Source organism: Microcaecilia unicolor, chromosome 2 (genome assembly GCF_901765095.1).
Source record: "Microcaecilia unicolor chromosome 2, aMicUni1.1, whole genome shotgun sequence".
NCBI classification, from domain to species: domain Eukaryota; kingdom Metazoa; phylum Chordata; class Amphibia; order Gymnophiona; family Siphonopidae; genus Microcaecilia; species Microcaecilia unicolor.
Window position 1 is genome coordinate 7004916 of NC_044032.1, and position 24076 is coordinate 7028991.

Below are 24076 nucleotides of genomic sequence, written 5' to 3' on the forward strand. Positions count from 1 at the left end.
TCACTTCCACCTGCTCCATACCAGTCAGGATTTTGTAGACCTCAATTTTATCCCCCACTCAGCCGTCTCTTTTCCAAGCTGAAGATCTCTAACCTCTATAGCATTTCCTCATATGGGACCAGTTCCATCACCTTAGTCATTTTGGTTGCTCTTCTTTGAAACTTTTCTTCCACTAGATATTTTTTGAGATATAGAGGGGCATAATCGAACGGGGATGACCATCTCTAAGGACGCCCATAGTAACTTAGTAGATGACAGCAGAAAAAGACCCGCACGGTCCATCCAGTCTGCCCAACAAGATAAACTCATGTGTATACCTTACCTTGATTTGTACCTGTCCTTTTCAGGGCACAGACCGTATAAGTCTACCCAGCAGTATTTCTCGCCTCCCAACCACCAGTCCCGCCTCCCACCACCGGATCTGGCACAGACCATATAAGTCTGCCCACCACTATCTTCGCCTCCCCACCACCAACCCCTCTTCCCCCCACCGGCTCCACCACCCAATTTCGGCTAAGCTTCTGAGGATCCATTCCTTCTGCACAGGATTCCTTTAGGTATATCCCACGCATGTTTGAATTCCGTTACAGTTTTCTTCTCCACCACCTCCCGCGGGAGGGCATTCCAAGCATCCACCACTCTCTCTGTGAAAAAATACTTCCTGACATTTTTCCTGAGTCTGCCCCCCTTCAATCTCATTTCATGTCTTCTCGTTCTACTGCCTTCCCAACTCCGGAAAAGATTTGTTTGCAGATTAATATCTTTCAAATATTTGAATGTCTGTATCATATCACCCCTGTTCCTCCTTTCCTCCAGGGTATACATGTTCAGGTCAGCAAGTCTCTCCTCATACGTCTTGTAATGCAAATCCCATACCATTCCCGTAGTTTTTCTTTGCACCGCATCTCTGAGGATGTCCCCACGAATGGGCGGGGCATCCTGTATTATCGAAACAAGATGGGCGTCCATCTTTCGTTTCAATAATACAGTCGGGGATGCCCAGATCTCAACATTTAGGTCGACCTTAGAGATGGTCGACCTAAATGTTGAGATGGTCAACCTTAGAGATGGGCAGTGCGTTTTTTCTAGCAAAAAAGGTGCCGGTACTCAAATGCTAGGCCACCTTTCAGGGGTGGGGTGATCACTGAGGGACTCATCCCACAATAGCCAGGCCCCCTGCAACCAGTCACAGAATCTATGACAAGGCAGAATTGGTGTGTAAAGCCTGAGTTCCTTCATGAAAACATGGGGTCCACGGGTCAATTTTAGCAGTCAATGGAAAAGGTGCCGGTACTCAGTACCCCCAAGTACCCCCTCAAAAAAAGCCCTTGAGATGGATGACCTCGGTTTTTGCCGATAATGGAAACCGAGGACGCCCATCTCAAAAAGGACCAAATCCAAAGCATTGGGTCATGGGAAGAGCCAGCATTCGTAGTGCACTGGTCCCCCTGACCCAGGACACCAACCAGGCACCCTAGGGGGCACTGCAGTGGACTTCACAAATTGCTCCCAGTGCATAGCTCCCTTACCTTCGGTGCTGAGCACCCCAACCCCCCCCCCAGAAAACCCACTCCCCACAACTGTACACCACTACCATAGCTCTAAGGGGTGAAGGGGGGCACCTACATGTGGGTACAGTGAGTTTGTGGTGGGTTTTGGAGGGCTCACATTTAGCACCACAAGTGTAACAGGTAGGGGAGGGATGGGCCTGGGTCTGCCTGCCTGAAGTGCACTGCACCCACTAAAACTGCTCCAGGGTCGTGCATACTGCTGTCATGGAGCTGGGTATGACATTTGAGGCTGGCAAAAAATATTTTTAAAGGTTTTTTTTTTTTAGAGTGAGAGGGGGTTAGTGACCACAGGGGGATTAAGGGGAGGTCATCCCTGATTTCCTCCGGTGGTCACCTGGTCAGTTCGGGCACCTTTTTGAGGCTTGGTCTCAAGAAAAAAATGGACCAAGTAAAGTCGGCCAAGTGCTCGTCGGGGACGCCCTTCTTTTTTCCATTATCGGCCAAGGACGCCCATGTGTTAAGCACGCCCCAGTCCCGCCTTCGCTATGCTTCAGACATTCCCCTGGGAACTTTGGTTGTCTCTGCGACGGAAAGCAGTTGAGGACGCCCAAAATCGGCTTTCCATTATGTCGATTTGGGCGACCCTGGGAGAAGGACACCCATCTCCCGATTTTTGTCGAAAGATGGGCGCCCTTCTCTTTCGAAAATAAGCCTGATAGGGAATCTTTTACAAAGTGTCGGTAAGCCCAACCTCAATGGGTGGCGGTAAGGGCTCCCAGCTGCATTGCCTCATGGTAAGACTTCTCTTACCACATGGCCATGTTTGTCTGGGGTAAAAAGGGCCCTGGCATGCAGGAAAAACAGCCCCTGCCCGCTAGCGCAGATCCTTTTTTTCCTGCAGATTGGTAAAAGGACCCCTTAATGTTTTTGGCTTCTTGAGATCCTCTGTTCCTTTAGTTGTTACATCAACAACATGATAGCAAACGGTACCTGCTATGTTTTGGTGCTTTTCAATTAAAATCTTGTATTTCTTGATATTGTGCTTTGGTTTAGTACATAAGTACATGCCATACTGGGAAAGACCAAAGGTCCATCAAGCCCAGCATCCTATTTCCAACTGTGGCCAATCCAGGTCACAAATACCTGGCAAGATCCCCAAGAGTAACAACATTCCACGTAGAACCCCAAAGAGTAGCAAGATTCCATTCAGAATCCCAAGTAAATAAATGCATAAGTATTGCTATACTGGGAGAGACCGAAGGTCCATCAAGCCCAGCATCCTGTTTTCAACAGTGGCCAATCCAGGTCACAAATACCTGGCAAGATCCCCATAGAATAGAAACATTCCATGTAGAACCCCAAAGAGTAGCAAGATTCCATTCAGAATCCCAAGTACACAAGTACATAAGTGTTGCCATACTGGGACAGACCAAAGGTCCATCAAGCCCAGCATCCTGTTTCCAACAGTGGCCAAACCAGGACACAAATACCTGGCAAGATCCCAATTTCTCTAAATTGTGGACTGTTGTAAATATAACTTTATTTTATTTACCTAGAGATTCGTTATTTCTTGTTTTTGATATTTTGCATGCTTATTATCCTGTTTTCTTTACCAAGCAGTTTTCTTGGCTGTATTGTATAATTGTATAAATAAATGTTACCTGTGTTAAATTGTAGATTGTATTCTTATGTGTAACAATAAACAACTTTTATACTGATCCTTTTAACAAAAATAAAAAAAAATTATCAGACAGAGCGGCGGTAAGCCCAACGGGGGCTTACTATTCACCCTTTCAGGACTATTTCCAGGGGGAAAAATCCCCCGGAAATGATTAGCACGGCGGTAATTGGGCATCGCTGCGTGCTGCCCGGTTATCGCCGGGTTACCACAGGAGCCCTTGCCGTCATCTCATTGGGCGGCGGTAAGGGCTCCCTGCCGCATGGCCACATAGTAAGAGTTATCTCACCGCATGGCCATTGGGGGGGGGGGGGGCTTTTACTGGCTGCAGTAAAAAAGACCCTGGTGCACGGGAATAACAGCCCCTGCTGCTACCACAGGGCCCTTTTTCCCGCAGCTTAGTAAAAGGACCTCTAAGTCAAGGCTGGCTACATTGGTGAGTGGGAGCAAAGTGGTGGTGTTTGTCCTGCTACTTTCCTTCCCCTGTATGTTTCAACATCTTCTTCCACCTCGAGCCCACTCATTCTCTTCATTTGTGACCCCTTTAGCTGTTCACCCCATTTTCTGGATTTTGGGGATAGTCTCATAGATAGGAATAGCAAAGAGGCGCTAAGTGTCTGGCAGCGACGAAAGAAAAACCAGGAAGCAGACACTGGAGGTCCAAACAGTTCCTTTATTCGTAGAGACCTGACGTGGCCACGTTTCGCCAATTAAGGCTGCATCAGGGGTAGTAATATAAAGCAGCTAATAAAGAAATAAAGGATATATAACCAAATATTAAAACAAAAAACTACATTTATATAAAAAAGCAAATTATAGGATATTAGTAAAAGAGGCCCGTTTCTCACACAAATGAAGCGGGCTGCTAGCAAGGTTATCCTCTGACAGAGTATGTCTGTGACAGAGAGAGTGTGTGTGTGAGAGAGACAGTGTGTGTTAGAGAGTGTGTGTGTGTCTGTGTGTGTGAGAGTGTGTGTGCGTGAGACAGAGAGAGAGAGAGAGTGTGTGTGTGTGTGTGTGTGAGACAGAGAGAGACTGTGTGCAAGTGTGTGTGAGAGAGAGAGTGTGCATGTGTGTGTTATACAGTGTGAGAGAGAGAGAAAGTGTATGTGGGAGACAGACAGTGAGTATGTGTGAGAGAGTGTGTCTGTGACAGAGAGAGTGTGTGTGAGACAGAGAGAAAGAGAGAGTGTGTGTGTGAGAGAGAGTGTGTGTGTGTGAGAGAGAGATTGTGTGTATGAGAGAGTCCTCCGAGTTCCTTGCCCCCCTCCCTTCCAGTTCCAGGCCCCCTCCTTCTCTCTCCTCCCCTCCCCTCCCCTCCCCTCCGAGTTCCATGCCCCCCTGTCCTCCGAGAGAGAGAGAGAGATAGAGTGTGTAGTAGAGACAGAGAGAGTGTGTGTGTTTGACAGAGAGTGTGTGTGAGAGAGAGAGAGAGGCAGAGTGCGAGAGAGAGTGTGTGTGTGAGAGAGTCCTCCAAGTTCTAGGACCCCTTTCCTCCCTCCCCTTTGAGTTCCAGGTACGCCCTCTGACATCATCAGAGGGTGGACCAATGGGAATTGTGTTACGAACCCAGGTATCCAGACACAGAACGTTGGAGGTGCAAATTATTACATAAGATACCAAAAACATATAAAAAGCACATCAATAAAAATCTTTAATTAATAAGTTCTTAAACAACACATATAAATCAAAACATCTCTATATATAAAACGCACCTCCAACATTATAATGAAGCCTCAAGTTTCCCAACATTCTAAACGTGTCATGGTGTAGATCGCTTTTTCTCCATGAGTGTCTGCCCCGCCCTCGCGTCACAAAGTGACCCCTTGGGATCTCCTGCTTCTTTTCCACAACACCTTGACGGAGGGGGGTGGCCCCTGCCGCACACTCTCATTCTTTCTCACACACACACTCTCACTCTCACTCTCACACACACACAGACAGCCTCAAACTATGCCACACACACCCACACTCGCACATTCACTCCGTCTCTCTCTCTCTCTCACACAGTCACTCTCACGTACACTCTCTCAAACATACACACTCCACTGAAAACCTTGCTAGCGCCCGTTTCATTGGTCTCAGAAACGGGCCTTTTTTACTAGTAAAAGACTAAAAGATTAGGCTCACTGAGCAAACAATAAAAATCAAAGCAAACATACCTAGCCAGGGACAAAGAAAGGCTTAGCCCGGATAGCACAACTGATCATCCAAGATGACCCAGAGGAATAACGTAAAAGCATACTAGTAAAAGTGGAAGGCATCTAGCTTAGGCACAAGGAAGTTGTTTTATCTGCATCAAAGCCAAAAAGGTTAAAAAAAAACTCATATATTTTTATCATTAGAACCTTTTTAAATAAAATTGGTCTTTTCCAGAGTGGGTTTCTTTCACACCCCTAGATGCTTTAATGTTTTTAGTCTTACTTTCAGCCTTCACTCCAGCAATACTGTGTGAATGTCCCGTTACCTCTTTTAAAAAATGTAGTTTTTAATTGTTTTAATATTTGGTTAGATAGCCAGTTGTAGGATTGTGGGAAACCAGAATTCTCAGCTTAGGTTTCTGCCACATTCATGCTCGTAGCTTCTGCACTTCTGTGTTCTGAGCTGCTAGAGTGCCTCAGTATAGGAATCTTGTCCAATCCTAGCATCTTAACTGAGATAAATCTAGTTAAGGTTGCCAACTGGATCCATTTATTTCAGTTCTGGTTTATCCCTGTGGTACGCATGGAACCATAGTCCTATTTTCCGTAGCTGAAATCAGAACTATAAGCAGAAACCTATTTAAAACAGTACTAAACCAATTTGGAACAGGTTCAGAACAGGGGCGTAGCTACGTGAGGCCACGGGGGCCTGGCCCCTGTACATTTCACCCTGGACCACCCTGCCGACGACTCTCTCAACCCTCCCCCTCCCACTGCCATCCTGCTGTCGCCTACCTTTGCTGGCGGGGGAACCCCACCCCCGCCAGCCGAGATCCTCTAGTCTTTTCCTGTGCAGTTCTTCTGAGTCTGTCTGACATCCTGCACATTGTACGTGCAGGACGTCAGACTCAGAAGAACACGAAGCCTTGCGCGGGAAAAGACTAGAGGACCTCGGCTGGCGGGGGTTGGGGTCCCCCACCAGCAAAGGTAGGTGACGATGGCGGGGGAGGGTTAGCGGTGGGAGGGAGGGTCGTCAGCAGGGGGGAGAGTGTCGGCAATGGCGGTGGCGGGGGGGGGTGTCGGCAATGGGGGTTGTGGGCAATGGCGGGGGGGGGGGGGGGGTTGGCGGCGCAGGGGGGGAGGCTAAAATGTGCTCCCTCATCTCAGCTCTGGACCCCCCTCCTGTTGAAGTCTGGCTACACCCCTGGTTCAGAATGGTTGTGTATGTTTTTTTTTTCTGTACCCTGCTCTGGATACGGGCAGGCTTGAAGTAATAAATTTAAATTTCAAAGAGAAAAAGCAGCCAATCTGAATGTATTCCTATGGTATCTGCATGTAGGATACACAACAGATAGTTCTGAATATACTGCTTGAGAAAGACATATATATGTAGCATGTAAGGGACCTGCTAGTCAGTGGTGTGCTGGATCCGGCTCGCACCGGCTCGCATTTTTAATGAGGGAGACCAATGATAAAATCTTGATCTGCACTTTGAATTTCTATGGATTAACAGTTTTCAGAAACAGAAAAAATGCTATATGGGGGTCAACTCAAAGAGCCATCACGTCAAGCTCCATCTCTGGCCGTCTTCAAATCTAAGCTAAAAGCCCACCTTTTTGATGCTGCTTTTAACTCTTAACCCTTATTCACTTGTTCAGAACCCTTATTTTATCATCCTCACTTTAATATTCCCTTATCTCTTGTTTGCCCTGTTTGTCTGTCCTAATTAGATTTTAAGCTCTGTCGAGCAGGGACTGTCTCTTCATGTTCAAGTGTACAGCACTGCGTACGTCTAGTAGCGCTATAGAAATGATAAGTAGTAGTAGTAAAAACATTCAAGTGTTAGTAACACCCAAATCCCGCCTCCTACACGCCCCCTTGTAAATTGCCGACGAACTGCACACCAAAACGTTTAAATAATTTGTTTTGAAAATACCGATTTGAACGTTTTGGCAATCAAAACTTCCAAAACACAGCAGACAGGCTGATATTCGGTAAATCACGATTTGAAAGTGCCAAACCCCTCTGAGAAAAACTGCACTGGCTACCAATCAAAGAACGTATCACCTTCAAAATCTGCACCCTGGTCCACAGCATTGTCTACGACGAAGTCCCAGGACCCATGACAGACCTCATAGATCTACCAACCAGAAACAGAACCGGATCATCTCGAGCTTACCTAAACCTCCACTACCCAATCTGCAAAGGACTCAAATACAGAGCAACCTATGCATCCAGGTTCTCCTATATAAGCACACAATTATGGAACGCACTGCCAAAAGCTGTGAAAACAATCTACGACCATCTAAACTTCAGGAAATCTCTAAAAACCAACCTGTTCAAAAAGACGTACCATATCGACCCAACATAAAGGCCTGAACTCTGCAACACAGCAAAACCAAAGATTGTATTGGACATTATATAATCTTCCGTATCTTCGACCCTAATCTGCCTGAAATATACCTACCTTATTCGGCCACAACATAACCCTATATTTGTTCCTCTACCGGACTTGGCGAACGCCTCTACGGTACTATGTAAGCCACATTGAGCCTGCAAATAGGTGGGAAAATGTGGGATACAAATGTAACAAATAAATAAAAAATAAATACTGCTTTGTGACACTTTTTGAACATTTTTCTATTTTGAAAATAAGCCCCCATTGAGGGGCATAATCGAACGGCGCCGGCCAAATCGCTGGCCGGCCATCTTCGGGGCCGGCTCCGTGAGGGGGCGGAGCCAAGCACATTTTCGAAATACGCTTGGGGCCGGCTAAATCGCTCACCGGGTTTTGATGAGATGGCCGGCTCTGATTTTCAGCCATAATGGAAACCGGGCCCGGCCATCTCAAACCCGGCGAAATACAAGGCATTTGGCTGTGGGAGGAGCCAGCATTTGTAGTGCACTCGCCCCCCCTGCCTTGCCAGAACATCAACCGGGCACCCTAGGGGGCACTTCTAGAAATTTAAAAAAAACAAAAATAGTTCCCAGGTGCATAGCTCCCTTACCTTGGGTGCTGAGCCCCCAAAATCCCACCCAAAATCCCACTCCCCACAACTCTACACCACTATCATAGCCCTTAGGGGTGAAGGGGGGCACCTACATGTGAGTACAGTGGGTTTTGGGCGGTTTTGGAGGGCTCAACATTAACCACCACAAGTGGAACAGGTAGGGGGGTGAATGGGCCTGGGTCCACCTGCCTGAATTGCACAGCACCCATGACAAACTGCTCCAGGGACCTGCGTACTGCTGTCTCTGGAGCAGTGGCATACAGGCTGGCAAAAAACTTTTTTTTTTAAATTTCTTTTGGGTGGGAGGGGGTTGGTGACCACTGGGGGAGTAAGGGGAGGTGATCCCCGATTCCCTCCGGTGGTCATCTGGTCAGTTCGGGCACTTTTTTCAGACTTGGTCCTAAAAATAAATGGCCCAAGCCCGGCCGGCGAAGTGCTCGTCTGAGCCGGCCATCTTTTTTCCATTATCAGGTGAAGCCGGCCATCTCATAACCATGCCCCCACCCCGCCCTCTGTCCTGCCTTCACTACCCTACTGACACGCCCCCTTGAAGGTTGGCCGGCGCCGCGATGAAAAAGCAGTTGGGGCCGGCCAAATTCGGCTTTCGATAATACCGATTTGGCCAGGATCAAGAGTCCGCCGAACATCTCCCGATTTGTGTCGGAAGATGGCCGGCGATCTCTTTCGAAAATAAGCCTGATGGTGTCTCAAATGGGCACCAAAAACAAGCACTGTGTTATTTTTATGTACAGTCTGCGAAGAATCCAGCTTTCTTTAGGATTGTTCTGGCTGCTGGAGACTGTAATTTATAGAAGGCATTTCTGATGCTTCTTGTTGGGTGATGAAATTGCAACTATACAGTTCATCCAAAGATAATTCACTAGTGCCTATATTTGAATTTGTCAGTGATACCAATAATTGTTAAAACCAACCACAAATTGCCACATCACAGCTGTGCTAGGAGCTTTCCAAAACATACTTCCTTCCCTGTTTCCCTTCTTTGCTGCAAACAACCCGTGACGACATAAAGGAAGTCAGTCACTGAAACTCTGCTCACTCAGTCCCAGGATTTTAAATGAAAGAGATGAGAGAGATGTGGGGTCTGGATCCCTCCAGCCAGACTAAGCAGCAGTGACCCACCTGAGACCCTACAGCGCAAAGAGGTTTCTGAATATTGGGCAGCCAGAGGAGAGAAGCAACTATTGGAAGAATGAAGATTTTTCTTATTCTCGGTTTGATGCCTTTGCTAGGTAAGACTTTGATGTGCTCTTTTATACAGGTAGAAGGCTGACTTTGGGCCAGTCACTTTATTTATTTAGATTTACCTCACACTTTTTCAGTAATAGCTCGAGGTGAGTTACGTTCAAGTACACCATGTACACTCCATCCCCTCTGCTGCCAATTTAGGTTGTTAGTAGAGAATGACATGGGGACAACGTTTGACCCCGCCCTGTCCCTGTGGGTTTTGTCTCCGACTCCACCCCATCCCCACAGTTCTATCTCCGTCCCCGTATTGTCCCCGCAGGCCCTGTCTCAGTCCCCGCAGGTTCTGTTCCAGTCCCCTCCCCATCCCCTTGGGCTCTGTCCTCACCTGCAGAAGTCTCAAACACTTATGATTTTATATTTAACTACTAGGGTTACGCAGCGCTGTACAGTTTAACAGAGGACAGTCCCTGCTCAAGGAGCTTACAATCTAAAGGACAAATGTACAGTCAATCAAATAGGGCAGTCAAATTGGGGCAGTCTAGATTTCCTATAATAAACCCTCCCATCACCACCACCCTCTACCCTTCCAACCCAACAATAGCTGACTTCTACTACCCCAGTGAATCCTAATCCTCCCTGTTAAAATGTCCAGGGGTACAAATACAACCCGCTCTGTATACCCTGGTGGGAAAGAAATATGCCTTATGAACGTAGGCGGTCAGTGGCCTAACTGGGGAGGCTAAAGGGGGTAGGATTAGGGGTGATGCCAGGGGTGGGGCTCCCATCCATAATTGTCTGACAACACAGAGAAAAAAAAAGTAAAATAGTCACAATTAATACCTTTTATTACATTTAGATATGCATCATATGTTAAAGAATAAAGTGGTTGTTCAAAGCATATGGTGAAAAACACAGTGACTGCCCTACCCTAAGGAGGCCGCCAGAGGGCGTTCTCCTACCGAAAGTCTGGAAAATGCCCTGATCTGGTCACTAGAGGGAGCCAAAAGGGGTACACCAGTATAATGACCGGAAGGGACAGCTAGGGGGTGCTCATGGTATAGGACCTGCCCTTCCCTGCAGAGGCCACCAAGGGAATCTCTCAGAATAGGAGATGGAAAGAGGAGTTGTGGGCCTAGACCTTTCTGGTAAGAGAGAAGAGAAGAGAAGTGAAGAGAGAGAGAGAGAGAGAGAGAGAGAGAGAGAGAGAGAGAGAGAGAGAGAGAACTGTAGTTAGAGTGAAGAAAGTGCTATCCAGGGGTGGCTGTTTTATGCTGAGATCTAGGTCTCCCAAATAAGTGGGCTCAGTGGAGCAGAAACAAGTTGAAGGATAAGCTTGACAGAACTTGTTCCCCACAAGACTGGAACTAATAAAGTGGATTTGCATATTTGTGAAAGCAGAGGACCAGGGCTATATTCCCCAAAGAAGGTGTCAAGGGGCCCTGCTGGAATACCAGAAGTGTGACCGCTTACCAGAGGGTATAGCGGGGAAGGATTCACAGAAGCATTGATAATGGGGGGGGGGGGGGGGGGGGGGGAACAGTCACCCTGAGTGAAGGAGGAGCCCCAGTCCTAGAGGCTAGGTGTACAAGCAGCCATAGAAGAGACATATTGGAGTCCTTCTCTGAAAGCCAAGTGCTTGTAAGGTAGGGTAGAGCGCATGTGAATCTGGACAGCAACCACTAGAGGGTTTTAGTACACATGAGAGACTCCTGGGGGTTTACAATATATTAACTAATGTATACTATTCAAAAATGTTATCAATTGTTAAACACTGCTATTTCCATCCAAGGAAAATCCCAAAATGAAATGGTCACATTAGACTTCACATCATAGGTGTCAATGATCTGCTCAGGGTTAATATCTCCAACAAGCTCACTTTCAATGTTCAGTAAACATAAAGCTGTCAGTCTTTCTTGACCCATTGTGGATCACAGCCAATTTCATACACATCTCATATGAAGGCAAAATACTGAACTGGAAAGTTACCTCAAGAAGTCAGACTCAGCATGCAGCAATACTAGAGAAATTAAAACTTAAATGCAAAATATCACAGATGCACATTTCCAAAAGCTGGCATATTCTGAATAAAATACTTTTTTCTACCTTTGTTGTCTGATCATTTAGTTTTTCTATTCGCTTTGGTCCCAGTGTCTTCTGTTTTATGCAGTGTCTTCTTTCCATTTGATATTTTTTCTCTCACCATGTCCACCATCTTCCTGTGTCCTTATGCGTCCTGTCTACCATCTGTAGCCCTGTCCCTATCCTTCCTCCAGTTTCAGCATCTGCCCTCAAAGTGTTCCAATCCAGCCCTTAAATTAAGCGGTTTGCCCTCCATCCATATCCAGCATTTCTCCTCACTCCCCTCCATGTGCATCTACTTCCTCTGTCTTCCCTCCCCTCCATCTATGTCCAGCATTTCTCATCTCTCCCTTCCCCTCCATCCGTGTGCATCTCCTTCCTTTGTCTTTCCTTCCCTCCATCCCTGTCCAACATTTCTCCTCTCTTCCCTGCCCTCCACTCCATCTATGTCCAGATTTCTCCTCTCTTCCCTTACCTCCATCCATGTGCATCTCCTTCCTGACTTCCCTCACCTCCATCCATCCATCCATGTCCAGCAACTCTCCTCTCTCCCCTGCCCTCTCCTCCATCCATATCTAGCAAATCTCCTCTCTCCCCTGCCCCCCCTCCAGCCATCCATATCCAGCGATTCTCCTCTCCCCTGCCCTCAACTCTATGTCTAGCAATTTCTCTTCTCTCCCCTGTCCTCCCCTCCATGTCCAGTGATTTCTCCTCTCTTCCCTGCCCTCCCCATCCGTGTCCGATTCTCCTTTGCCTCCTGTTGTCCTCCCCTCCCATCCATGTCCAGTGACTTGCCCCAGCCCCCAAGTTAGAGGTGCTACTCAGCCCCACCTGCCTGCCCTCAGCTCCCCGACAGCCCTTCTCTCCATTCCTGTCGTGGCCGCCCAGCGTTTAAATCTTTTTATTTTAAGTCGCAGTGACGGCTCACCTCCAGCGTTTCCCTTCTCACTCAGTGTCCCGCCCTCGCAGAAACAGGAAATACCTCATCAGAGGAAGGCGGGAAATTGAGCGGGAAGGGAAAGGCTGGAGGTGAGCCGTCGCTGCAACTTAAAATAAAAAGGTTTAAACACTGGGCAGCCATGGCAGGAACGGAAAGGAGGGCTGTCGGGCGGGCTCTGCGGGGGGGGGGCAGTGGCAGTGGCAGTGACGGAAGATACAATTTTGTTTTGGTGACGTATCTGGGCTACATTTGGAGGAGGAGGAGGCAGGCGGGGAAGGTCACAGCTGGGCCGGGAAGGCTTAGCCTCCCCAAGCCTCTTATACGGGGTGCCTATGCTTGTGAAGCACTGTTATGATTTTTTAATCTGTGGATGAATAAGCAGTCATCAACAATCTCAGGATTCAGTCTAGCTCTCCTGTCTTCCACAGTCCCTCCTGCAATAGGAGATGTCTTCTTAGAAGATGTGATGGTAGCAGGATGTACAGGATCCCATAGGCAAATTTTGCTATTTGTGGCCAGTATGTTTGCTTGTTTTTCCAAAAAATCAAAATACCATCATCTGCATCACTCAAATAACAGTCCAGTTCATTAACAGGCTTCAAAGTAGAAAATGACACGGGGACAAAGTTTGTCCCTGTCCCCATGGGCTCTGTCACTATCCCCACCCCATCCTCATGGGCTCTGTCCCTATCCCTGTCCCTATAGTTACTTTGGGTCCCCGTCCCCATGGGCTCTGTCCCCATCCCCACCCCGTTCTCATGGGCTCTGTCCCCATCCCCACCCCGTTCTCGCGAGATCTGTCCCCATCCCCACCCCATCCTCCCGGGGTTCTGTCCCTATCCCCGTCCCCATAGTTACTTTGGGTCCCCGTGGGCTCTGTCCCCATCCCCACCCCGTTCTCGCTGATCTGTCCCCATCCCCACCCCGTTCTCGCGGGATCTGTCCCCATCCCCACCCCATCCTCCCGGGGTTCTGTCCCTATCCCCGTCCCCATAGTTACTTTGGGTCCCCGTCCCCATGGGCTCTGTCCCCATCCCCACCCCGTTCTCGCGGGATCTGTCCCCATCCCCCCCCCATCCTCACGGGTTCTGTCCCTATCCCCGTCCCCATAGTTACTTTGGGTCCCCGTGGGCTCTGTCCCCATCCCCACCCCGTTCTCGCTGATCTGTCCCCATCCCCACCCCGTTCTCGCGGGATCTGTCCCCATCCCCACCCCATCCTCCCGGGGTTCTGTCCCTATCCCCGTCCCCATAGTTACTTTGGGTCCCCGTCCCCATGGGCTCTGTCCCTATCCCCACCCCGTTCTCGCGGGATCTGTCCCCATCCCCACCCCATCCTCATGGGTTCTGTCCCTATCCCCGTCCCCATAGTTACTTTGGGTCCCCGTGGGCTCTGTCCCCATCCCCACCCCGTTCTCGCTGATCTGTCCCCATCCCCACCCCGTTCTCGCGGGATCTGTCCCCCTCCCCACCCCATCCTCCCGGGGTTCTGTCCCTATCCCCGTCCCCATAGTTACTTTGGGTCCCCGTCCCCATGGGCTCTGTCCCCATCCCCACCCCGTTCTCGCGGGATCTGTCCCCATCCCCACCCCATCCTCACGGGTTCTGTCCCTATCCCCGTCCCCATAGTTACTTTGGGTCCCCGTGGGCTCTGTCCCCATCCCCACCCCGTTCTCGCTGATCTGTCCCCATCCCCACCCCATCCTCCCGGGGTTCTGTCCCTATCCCCGTCCCCATAGTTACTTTGGGTCCCCGTCCCCATGGGCTCTGTCCCCATCCCCCCCCCGTTCTCATGGGCTCTGTCCCCATCCCCACCCCGTTCTCGCGAGATCTGTCCCCATCCCCACCCCATCCTCCCGGGGTTCTGTCCCTATCCCCGTCCCCATAGTTACTTTGGGTCCCCGTGGGCTCTGTCCCCATCCCCACCCCGTTCTCGCTGATCTGTCCCCATCCCCACCCCGTTCTCGCGGGATCTGTCCCCATCCCCACCCCATCCTCCCGGGGTTCTGTCCCTATCCCCGTCCCCATAGTTACTTTGGGTCCCCGTCCCCATGGGCTCTGTCCCCATCCCCACCCCGTTCTCCCGGGATCTGTCCCCATCCCCACCCCATCCTCACGGGTTCTGTCCCTATCCCCGTCCCCATAGTTACTTTGGGTCCCCGTGGGCTCTGTCCCCATCCCCACCCCGTTCTCGCTGATCTGTCCCCATCCCCACCCCATCCTCCCGGGGTTCTGTCCCTATCCCCGTCCCCATAGTTACTTTGGGTCCCCGTCCCCATGGGCTCTGTCCCCATCCCCACCCCGTTCTCGCAGGATCTGTCCCCATCCCCACCCCATCCTCACGGGTTCTGTCCCTATCCCCGTCCCCATAGTTACTTTGGGTCCCCGTCCCCATGGGCTCTGTCCCCATCCCCACCCCGTTCTCGCGGGATCTGTCCCCATCCCCCCCCCATCCTCCCGGGTTCTGTCCCTATCCCCGTCCCCATAGTTACTTTGGGTCCCCGTGGGCTCTGTCCCCATCCCCACCCCGTTCTCGCTGATCTGTCCCCATCCCCACCCCATCCTCCCGGGGTTCTGTCCCTATCCCCGTCCCCATAGTTACTTTGGGTCCCCGTCCCCATGGGCTCTGTCCCCATCCCCACCCCGTTCTCATGGGCTCTGTCCCCATCCCCACCCCGTTCTCGCGGGATCTGTCCCCATCCCCACCCCATCCTCCCGGGGTTCTGTCCCTATCCCCGTCCCCATAGTTACTTTGGGTCCCCGTGGGCTCTGTCCCCATCCCCACCCCGTTCTCGCTGATCTGTCCCCATCCCCACCCCGTTCTCGCGGGATCTGTCCCCATCCCCACCCCATCCTCCCGGGGTTCTGTCCCTATCCCCGTCCCCATAGTTACTTTGGGTCCCCGTCCCCATGGGCTCTGTCACCATCCCCACCCTGTTCTCGCGGGATCTGTCCCCATCCCCACCCCATCCTCACGGGTTCTGTCCCTATCCCCGTCCCCATAGTTACTTTGGGTCCCCGTGGGCTCTGTCCCCATCCCCACCCCGTTCTCGCAGGATCTGTCCCCATCCCCACCCCATCCTCACGGGTTCTGTCCCTATCCCCGTCCCCATAGTTACTTTGGGTCCCCGTCCCCATGGGCTCTGTCCCCATCCCCACCCCGTTCTCGCGGGATCTGTCCCCATCCCCACCCCATCCTCACGGGTTCTGTCCCTATCCCCGTCCCCATAGTTACTTTGGGTCCCCGTGGGCTCTGTCCCCATCCCCACCCCGTTCTCGCTGATCTGTCCCCCATCCCCACCCCATCCTCCCGGGGTTCTGTCCCTATCCCCGTCCCCATAGTTACTTTGGGTCCCCGTCCCCATGGGCTCTGTCCCCATCCCCACCCCGTTCTCGCAGGATCTGTCCCCATCCCCACCCCATCCTCACGGGTTCTGTCCCTATCCCCGTCCCCATAGTTACTTTGGGTCCCCGTCCCCATGGGCTCTGTCCCCATCCCCACCCCGTTCTCGCGGGATCTGTCCCCATCCCCACCCCATCCTCACGGGTTCTGTCCCTATCCCCGTCCCCATAGTTACTTTGGGTCCCCGTGGGCTCTGTCCCCATCCCCACCCCGTTCTCGCTGATCTGTCCCCATCCCCACCCCATCCTCCCGGGTTCTGTCCCTATCCCCGTCCCCATAGTTACTTTGGGTCCCCGTCCCCATGGGCTCTGTCCCCATCCCCACCCCGTTCTCGCAGGATCTGTCCCCATCCCCACCCCATCCTCACGGGTTCTGTCCCTATCCCCGTCCCCATAGTTACTTTGGGTCCCCGTCCCCATGGGCTCTGTCCCCATCCCCACCCCGTTCTCACGGGATCTGTCCCCATCCCCACCCCATCCTCACGGGTTCTGTCCCTATCCCCGTCCCCATAGTTACTTTGGGTCCCCGTGGGCTCTGTCCCCATCCCCACCCCGTTCTCGCTGATCTGTCCCCATCCCCACCCCGTTCTCGCGGGATCTGTCCCCATCCCCACCCCATCCTCCCGGGGTTCTGTCCCTATCCCCGTCCCCATAGTTACTTTGGGTCCCCGTCCCCATGGGCTCTGTCCCCATCCCCACCCCGTTCTCATGGGCTCTGTCCCCATCCCCACCCCGTTCTCGCAGGATCTGTCCCCATCCCCACCCCATCCTCACGGGTTCTGTCCCTATCCCCGTCCCCATAGTTACTTTGGGTCCCCGTGGGCTCTGTCCCCATCCCCACCCCGTTCTCGCGGGATCTGTCCCCATCCCCACCCCATCCTCACGGGTTCTGTCCCTATCCCCGTCCCCATAGTTACTTTGGGTCCCCGTGGGCTCTGTCCCCATCCCCACCCCATTCTCGCTGATCTGTCCCCATCCCCACCCCGTTCTCGCGGGATCTGTCCCCATCCCCACCCCATCCTCCCGGGGTTCTGTCCCTATCCCCGTCCCCATAGTTACTTTGGGTCCCCGTCCCCATGGGCTCTGTACCCCATCCCCACCCCGTTCTCGCGGGATCTGTCCCCATCCCCACCCCATCCTCACGGGTTCTGTCCCTATCCCCGTCCCCATAGTTACTTTGGGTCCCCGTCCCCATGGGCTCTGTCCCCATCCCCACCCCGTTCTCATGGGCTCTGTCCCCATCCCCACCCCGTTCTCGCGAGATCTGTCCCCATCCCCACCCCATCCTCCCGGGGTTCTGTCCCTATCCCCGTCCCCATAGTTACTTTGGGTCCCCGTGGGCTCTGTCCCCATCCCCACCCCGTTCTCGCTGATCTGTCCCCATCCCCACCCCGTTCTCGCTGATCTGTCCCCATCCCCACCCCGTTCTCGCGGGATCTGTCCCCATCCCCACCCCATCCTCCCGGGGTTCTGTCCCTATCCCCGTCCCCATAGTTACTTTGGGTCCCCGTCCCCATGGGCTCTGTCCCCATCCCCACCCCGTTCTCATGGGCTCTGTCCCCATCCCCACCCCGTTCTCGCGGGATCTGTCCCCATCCCCACCCCATCCTCACGGGTTCTGTCCCTATCCCCGTCCCCATAGTTACTTTGGGTCCCCGTGGGCTCTGTCCCCATCCCCCCCCCCGTTCTCGCTGATCTGTCCCCATCCCCACCCCGTTCTCGCGGGATCTGTCCCCATCCCCACCCCATCCTCCCGGGGTTCTGTCCCTATCCCCGTCCCCATAGTTACTTTGGGTCCCCGTCCCCATGGGCTCTGTCCCCATCCCCACCCCGTTCTCGCGGGATCTGTCCCCATCCCCACCCCGTTCTCGCGGGATCTGTCCCCATCCCCACCCCATCCTCACGGGTTCTGTCCCTATCCCCGTCCCCATAGTTACTTTGGGTCCCCGTGGGCTCTGTCCCCATCCCCACCCCGTTCTCGCTGATCTGTCCCCATCCCCACCCCGTTCTCACGGGATCTGTCCCCATCCACACCCCATCCTCCCGGGGTTCTGTCCCTATCCCCGTCCCCATAGTTACTTTGGGTCCCCGTCCCCATGGGCTCTGTCCCCATCCCCACCCCGTTCTCGCGGGATCTGTCCCCATCCCCACCCCATCCTCACGGGTTCTGTCCCTATCCCCGTCCCCATAGTTACTTTGGGTCCCCGTCCCCATGGGCTCTGTCCCCATCCCCACCCCGTTCTCATGGGCTCTGTCCCCATCCCCACCCCGTTCTCGCTGATCTGTCCCCATCCCCACCCGGGGTTCTGTCCCTATCCCCGTCCCCATAGTTACTTTGGGTCCCCGTCCCCATGGGCTCTGTCCCCATCCCCACCCCGTTCTCGCAGGATCTGTCCCCATCCCCACCCCATCCTCACGGGTTCTGTCCCTATCCCCGTCCCCATAGTTACTTTGGGTCCCCGTCCCCATGGGCTCTGTCCCCATCCCCACCCCGTTCTCGCGGGATCTGTCCCCATCCCCACCCCATCCTCACGGGTTCTGTCCCTATCCCCACCCCTTCTCGCGGGATCTGTCCCCAACCCACCCCATCCTCACGGGCTCTGTCCCTATCCCCATCCCCACCCCATCCTCACGGGCTCTGTCCCTATCCCCATCCCCATAGTTACTTTGGGTCCCCGTCCCCATGTCATTTTCTACTTGTAAATGCTGTGGAACAGAGATCTGTCTATTGTATCTGGACTGTGACTAGCCATGAACACAGTTTGGGAAAATTAAATCCAAATCAAGGGCTGAGCCATTTGATAGTTACATGGGACCCTACATTCAAAGCTATTGAAATGGCCAGGAGAGGCACCTGGCTGTTTAAATCATTTATGGGGGGGGAGGGGGGGCATCTGCAGATATTCAAGGTTCTTAACTGAATATTCTCTCTAACCACCTAGGCCAAAACCAGCTTGTCCAGAAGCAGAGTAAGGGTGGAGCGGAAACAGAGCCAGTTAGCGGTAATTTTCAGTCCACTAACCAGCTACGTAACCAAATAAAATTAGGACAGAAAAATGGCTGAACTAACTTTATGTGGAGAATTAACTGGGCACAAGTCCGAATATCAGCCTGGTTAACGTCTGGATCCCTGCCTGACATGTTGCCATCCTCCTCCCCAGAATATCCCAAATCCACCCCCCCCCCCCCCCCCCCCCATGGAACTAGTGGATTAAATTGTTTCTTAACGTGAAGGTCTGAGCTCTGGGGCATTGTAAGAAGGAAATGGGACCATGTTCTGTGCCGGTAAACATGTCAAGTAAGTCCTGGCTCTTGCTGACTCCTTTGGGATGGGTGCTAAGCTTCAGGTCGGATTGAAACCCTGGGCACTGTACTCTGTAAGATGGCATCTTGCAGTGAGGGGCAGTTCACAACCGCCAAGCAGAAGTGGCTGATTTCACATTGTGGCTGCAGGGAATAGATGCAGCAAAGCCAAGTGCAGGGGTGGAACAGTTCTTGGCCTTATTTTGTTTCTTTTGGGGGATTTTTTTGAGTCAGTGCTGGGGTACCAGGGAGCAGCTGAAACAGGGACTAGTGCTAGTAAGGAAAGGAAAAAATAAATTACAGGGTTTGAAGGTTATCAATAGAAATCAAACAAAATAAAACATGGAAAAGAAAATAAGATGATACCTTTTTTATTGGACATAACTTAATACATTTCTTGATTAGCTTTTGAAGGTTGCCCTTCTTCGTCAGATCGGAAATAAGCACAGTGAGAATCCTGAAAGGTAACTTTAAAACCATACAAGAACGTAAGACCTTTGAAGTCAGAATGATTGAATATTTTTACACCCAACAGAAAGGACTTAACAAGGATCTGGGGTTCCTAGCCCATTATAAACCATAAAGCTGTATGTCTCTGTTGATCACCCCACCCCTCACCTATCCACACCCACCCTGTTAGAATATCAATGATATGCTTTGATGTCCCCATGCATACCTCCGACCCACCCCCATCCTCCCACCCTGTCAGACTGTCATAGTAATGCTTGAATGTTTTCACTTATATACACTGTCAGCTAGCACATTTGCTTATTTCCGATCTGACGAAGAAGGGCAACCTTCGAAAGCTAATCAAGAAATGTATTAAGTTATGCCCAATAAAAAAGGTATCATCTTATTTTCTTTTCCCAAACTGCTGAGCAGTTGAGTGAAGCCACCCAAGGGAAAAGGTTGTGTTTAACTGAGCTCTGTGTGAGAAAGGTGAAGGCCTTAGAATTGTACAGCGCTGCGTAACCCTAGTAGCGCTCTAGAAATGTTAAGTAGTAGTAGAATACAGGTAGAGACTCAGTGCCTGCAGAGGGCTGACTATTTTTGACTGAGGAGAGCAGATGATTGTAATGACAGTCCCCGATATTCAAAGGATTTATGCTCCTAACTTTAAGAATTATGCTCCTGAATTGGCCTCTTTGAAATTTTACTAAATTTATACTCAAAATTTCACAAACTAATCAGTGGGGGGAGGGTTTAATGCTTATCATGGCCAGCTAAGATAGACATAGATATTCAGTATCAGGCCGTGCATGGCCACCAGCATCGATTCCATAGTAGGCAACCAGACAGTAGGCAGCCACCGGTACTTATACAGGTCCTGGCTGACATTCACCTGGGCACCTACATAAGAAGACACTTACTTTGGTCCGGGCTGAATATCGAACGGGACCCGCATAAGGTATCTGGACAGGTTCTACCTTCCCCTACTTATTCCAGTCCCCTCCTTCCCTTCCCCATCCCCCAGAAGGTTATCTGCTTTATCTGCTCCACCCCAAACTCTGACCTCTCTCTCTCTCCCTCCTCCTTCCCCTGGAAGAACATCTGATCCCCTGACTCTCTCTCATACAGGCATCTGGGCTCAGTACTAACTCAGTCCTGGACACCCAGTCCTTCCTTGTAGCACACAGTTCTTCTACTTGATACTCTAGGGCCTTCTTACCCCAGCCGTATTAACTCAGTCCTTCTTGGTAACACACAGTTCTAGACACACAGTCAAACTCTAATGCTTTAAGGACTTCTTACCCCAGGACTTTCAGCCTGCTGTTTGAACACACCGTTCTACCACCAGTCCAAAGGGCACAGCCAATACTTCTCATAGGGATCCTCCTGCTTCAGCTACCAGCCCTCCTCTGCAGCTGCTAGCTCTCCTCTCTCTTACCCCAGCCGTATTAACTCAGTCCTTCTTGGTAACACACAGTTCACCACCAGGCCATAGGGCTCAGCCAGTACTTTCCATGGGGATCTTCCTGCTTCAGCTACAAGCCCTCTTCTGCAGCTGCTAGCTCTCCTCTCTCCCTCACAACTCAGGTGGGGTATTAAATGGTTAATGGCCAAACAGGACCCAGCCCATAACCTGCTGCACCTGTTTCTATCCCCAGGACTCTCCTTGATCCTAGCGACCTCCTGCTATACATCCCCTTACTGGCTCCCTTTAGTGACTCACCCAGCCCTTCTCCCTGGACATTTTAGGGGAACAGCGCCCTCTAGGGGCCTAACCAGGGTAGGACAGCCTCTTCCTTCTCACATAGGCTAGTGGAGAAAGGGCAGGAGAGATGCCCACTTACTCCTGCCCATTGCACTTGAAAATGGTTGCCAAGACCTCTAGAAGCAACCTGGTGGTACTATTATATTATACTATTATTATCTCTGTCTTCATTTAGCACTATGCATTCTGCCTCTCCCATCTTATTTATTAGACTTCTACCATTTCTATACAGACATTTCATAGGACCTACGGACATATGGTAACCATACCCCTAACCATCTATTAAACGTGATTAAACTAGATGGAAGATAGGGGAGAGTGGGCCCTCGGGCACTGTCCTATTGACTCAATGGTCTGTCCACCCCTGGTTTTCTGAGTGGTTATGTGAAACGCTAGTGGCTATTCACTTCTGTGTAAATGTTAGATTGAATGACTTATTTCTCGTTTTTCTGTACAACAGGCTGTTTGGTTCTGTCGAAGAAGTCGCCGAAGTGTCAACGCTCTGACTTTTCTTATGAAGGAGATTCACTCAAAGTACTGTGTCACTATGAAAACAAATTTCGGAATTCTGGCAAGTGTTGGTGCAAGACAGTACAGCGGTCCTGTGAGCCACTAGTTCAAGCTACAACAGAGGGCAGAATCTCCATGAAGGATGAATATAGTAACCAAAGATTCACAGTGACCATGCAGAACCTTACTCAAGAAGATATTGGCAGATACTCATGTGGAATAATGCATAATAGATATTGCTATAAGATGTGCACTTTCATAGTCTCTCTTCCTCCAGGTGAGCCTCTGTTCTTATTGGTGTCTGCACATCCCTTTCACCTTGGCAAACCACCTGTCTCTTAAATTTATGGGGGTTTCAATTGTTATAATCACTGTAATTCTGATATTTAACCTAGAAGCATGGAACATGACAGCAGATGAAGACCATCTGGCCCATTGGCTCTGTTCATCCTCATCTCTGTCTCAGCTATACCATCCCTTCCTATCTCATATTGTCTTACTACTACTACTACTACTTATCATTTCTATAGTGCTATAGACATACGCAGTGCTATACACTTGAGCATGAAGAGACAATCCCGGAGTGACTTAATGGTTAGTGCAGTGGGCTTTGATCCTGGCGACAAGGGTTCAATTCTCACTGTTGCTCCTTGTGACTTTAGGCAAGTCAAGTGCACAAGGGGCATTTTTGGATATGACATTTAAGTCTACATTTGGACATTTTTTGTAAAATGTCCAAAATCAGAACAGGAAAGGTCATTTTCTACAAAAAAAAGTCTATCTTTTCCTTTTGAAAATGCTGTTTGGAAAAATGTTTTGTGATTTGGGGGAGTAAGGAAAGGTGATCCCCGAGTGCCTCCAGTGGTCATCTGGTCATTTGGGGCACCTCTTGTGTGGAGTAGAGGAGTAGCCTAGTGGTTAGTGCAGAAGACTTTGGTCTAGCTCAAACATCTAGCTCTTTGAGCAGGGACTGTCCCTCTATGTAAATTGTACAGCGCTGCGTAACCCTAGTAGCGCTTTAGAAATGTTAAGTAGTAGTAGTGGTAGTATGGATGAAAGACGTCCAAGTCTTAGGAACGCCCAAGTCCCGCCTTGAACATGCCCCTGGTATTCCCCCCTTGAGATTTGGATGTCCTTCTGATGGACTTAAGAGAAAGACATCCCAAAAAAGGCTTTGATAATACTGATTTGGACGTTTCTGTGAGATAAACGTCCAAATGCTGACATGTCACTTTTTGGACACCTATCTATTTTGAAAATGAGCCTGATAGTGGAATTAGAAAAGGTGCAGGGAAGGGTGACGAAAATGATAAAGGGGATGGGACGACTTCCCTATGAGGAAAGGCTAAAGCGGCTGGGGCTCTTCAGCTTGGAGAAAAGGTGGTTGAGAGGAGATATGATAGAGGTCTATAAAATAATGAGTGGAGTGGAGTGGAATGGGTAGACATGAAGCGTTCGTTTTACTCTTTTCAAAAACAGTAGGACTAGGGGGCATGCAATGAAGCTACAAAGTAGTAAATTTAAAATGAATCTGAGAAAAAGTTTCTTCACTCAACGTGTAATTAAACTCTGGAATTCATTGCCAGAAAATGTGGTAAAGGCGGTTAGCTTAGCAGAGTTTTAAAAATGTTTGGACGGCTTCCTAAAGGAAAAGTCCATAGACCATTATTAAATTGGACTTGGGGAAAATCCACTATTTCTGGGATAAGCAGCATAAATGTTTTGTACTTTTTTGGGGATCTTGCCAGGTATTTGTGACCTGGATTGGCCACTGTTGGAAACAGGATGCTGGGCTTGATGGACCTTTGGTCTTTCCCAGTATGGCAATACTTATGCCTTGAAATATATGCTTTCCACTTTGGGTTACATGAAGTAGTGAGATATTATATATCAAGAATGTTTTCTTGCTGTGTTATGGCTACACTGAGGAGGTTTCTTGACCAGTGATGGTGGAGCTATTGTGAAGCTTAGCATATTCCTTAGAGCATTTTATGGCTCTTTTGGCATATGCGGGCCACTGAGGTCTTTCCTCCTACACTATTTATATTATAGTGAATAGAGAATTGTGGTGTATCCTTCAT

At 50.5% G+C, this 24076-nt stretch overlaps 1 protein-coding gene across 1 annotated transcript in view; it reads left to right on the forward strand.

Annotated features, from left to right (window-relative positions):
• Positions 1-9425: 9425 nt before the first annotated feature.
• Positions 9426-24076, forward strand: part of LOC115461774 (CMRF35-like molecule 6) — a 29002-nt gene continuing 14351 nt past the window's right edge. Inside the window, exons 1-2 of the mRNA XM_030191819.1 lie at positions 9426-9591; positions 21946-22272. Coding sequence (XP_030047679.1) covers positions 9552-9591; positions 21946-22272 — 367 coding nt within the window. The 5' untranslated portion in view covers positions 9426-9551. The remainder of the gene's footprint in view (positions 9592-21945; positions 22273-24076) is intronic.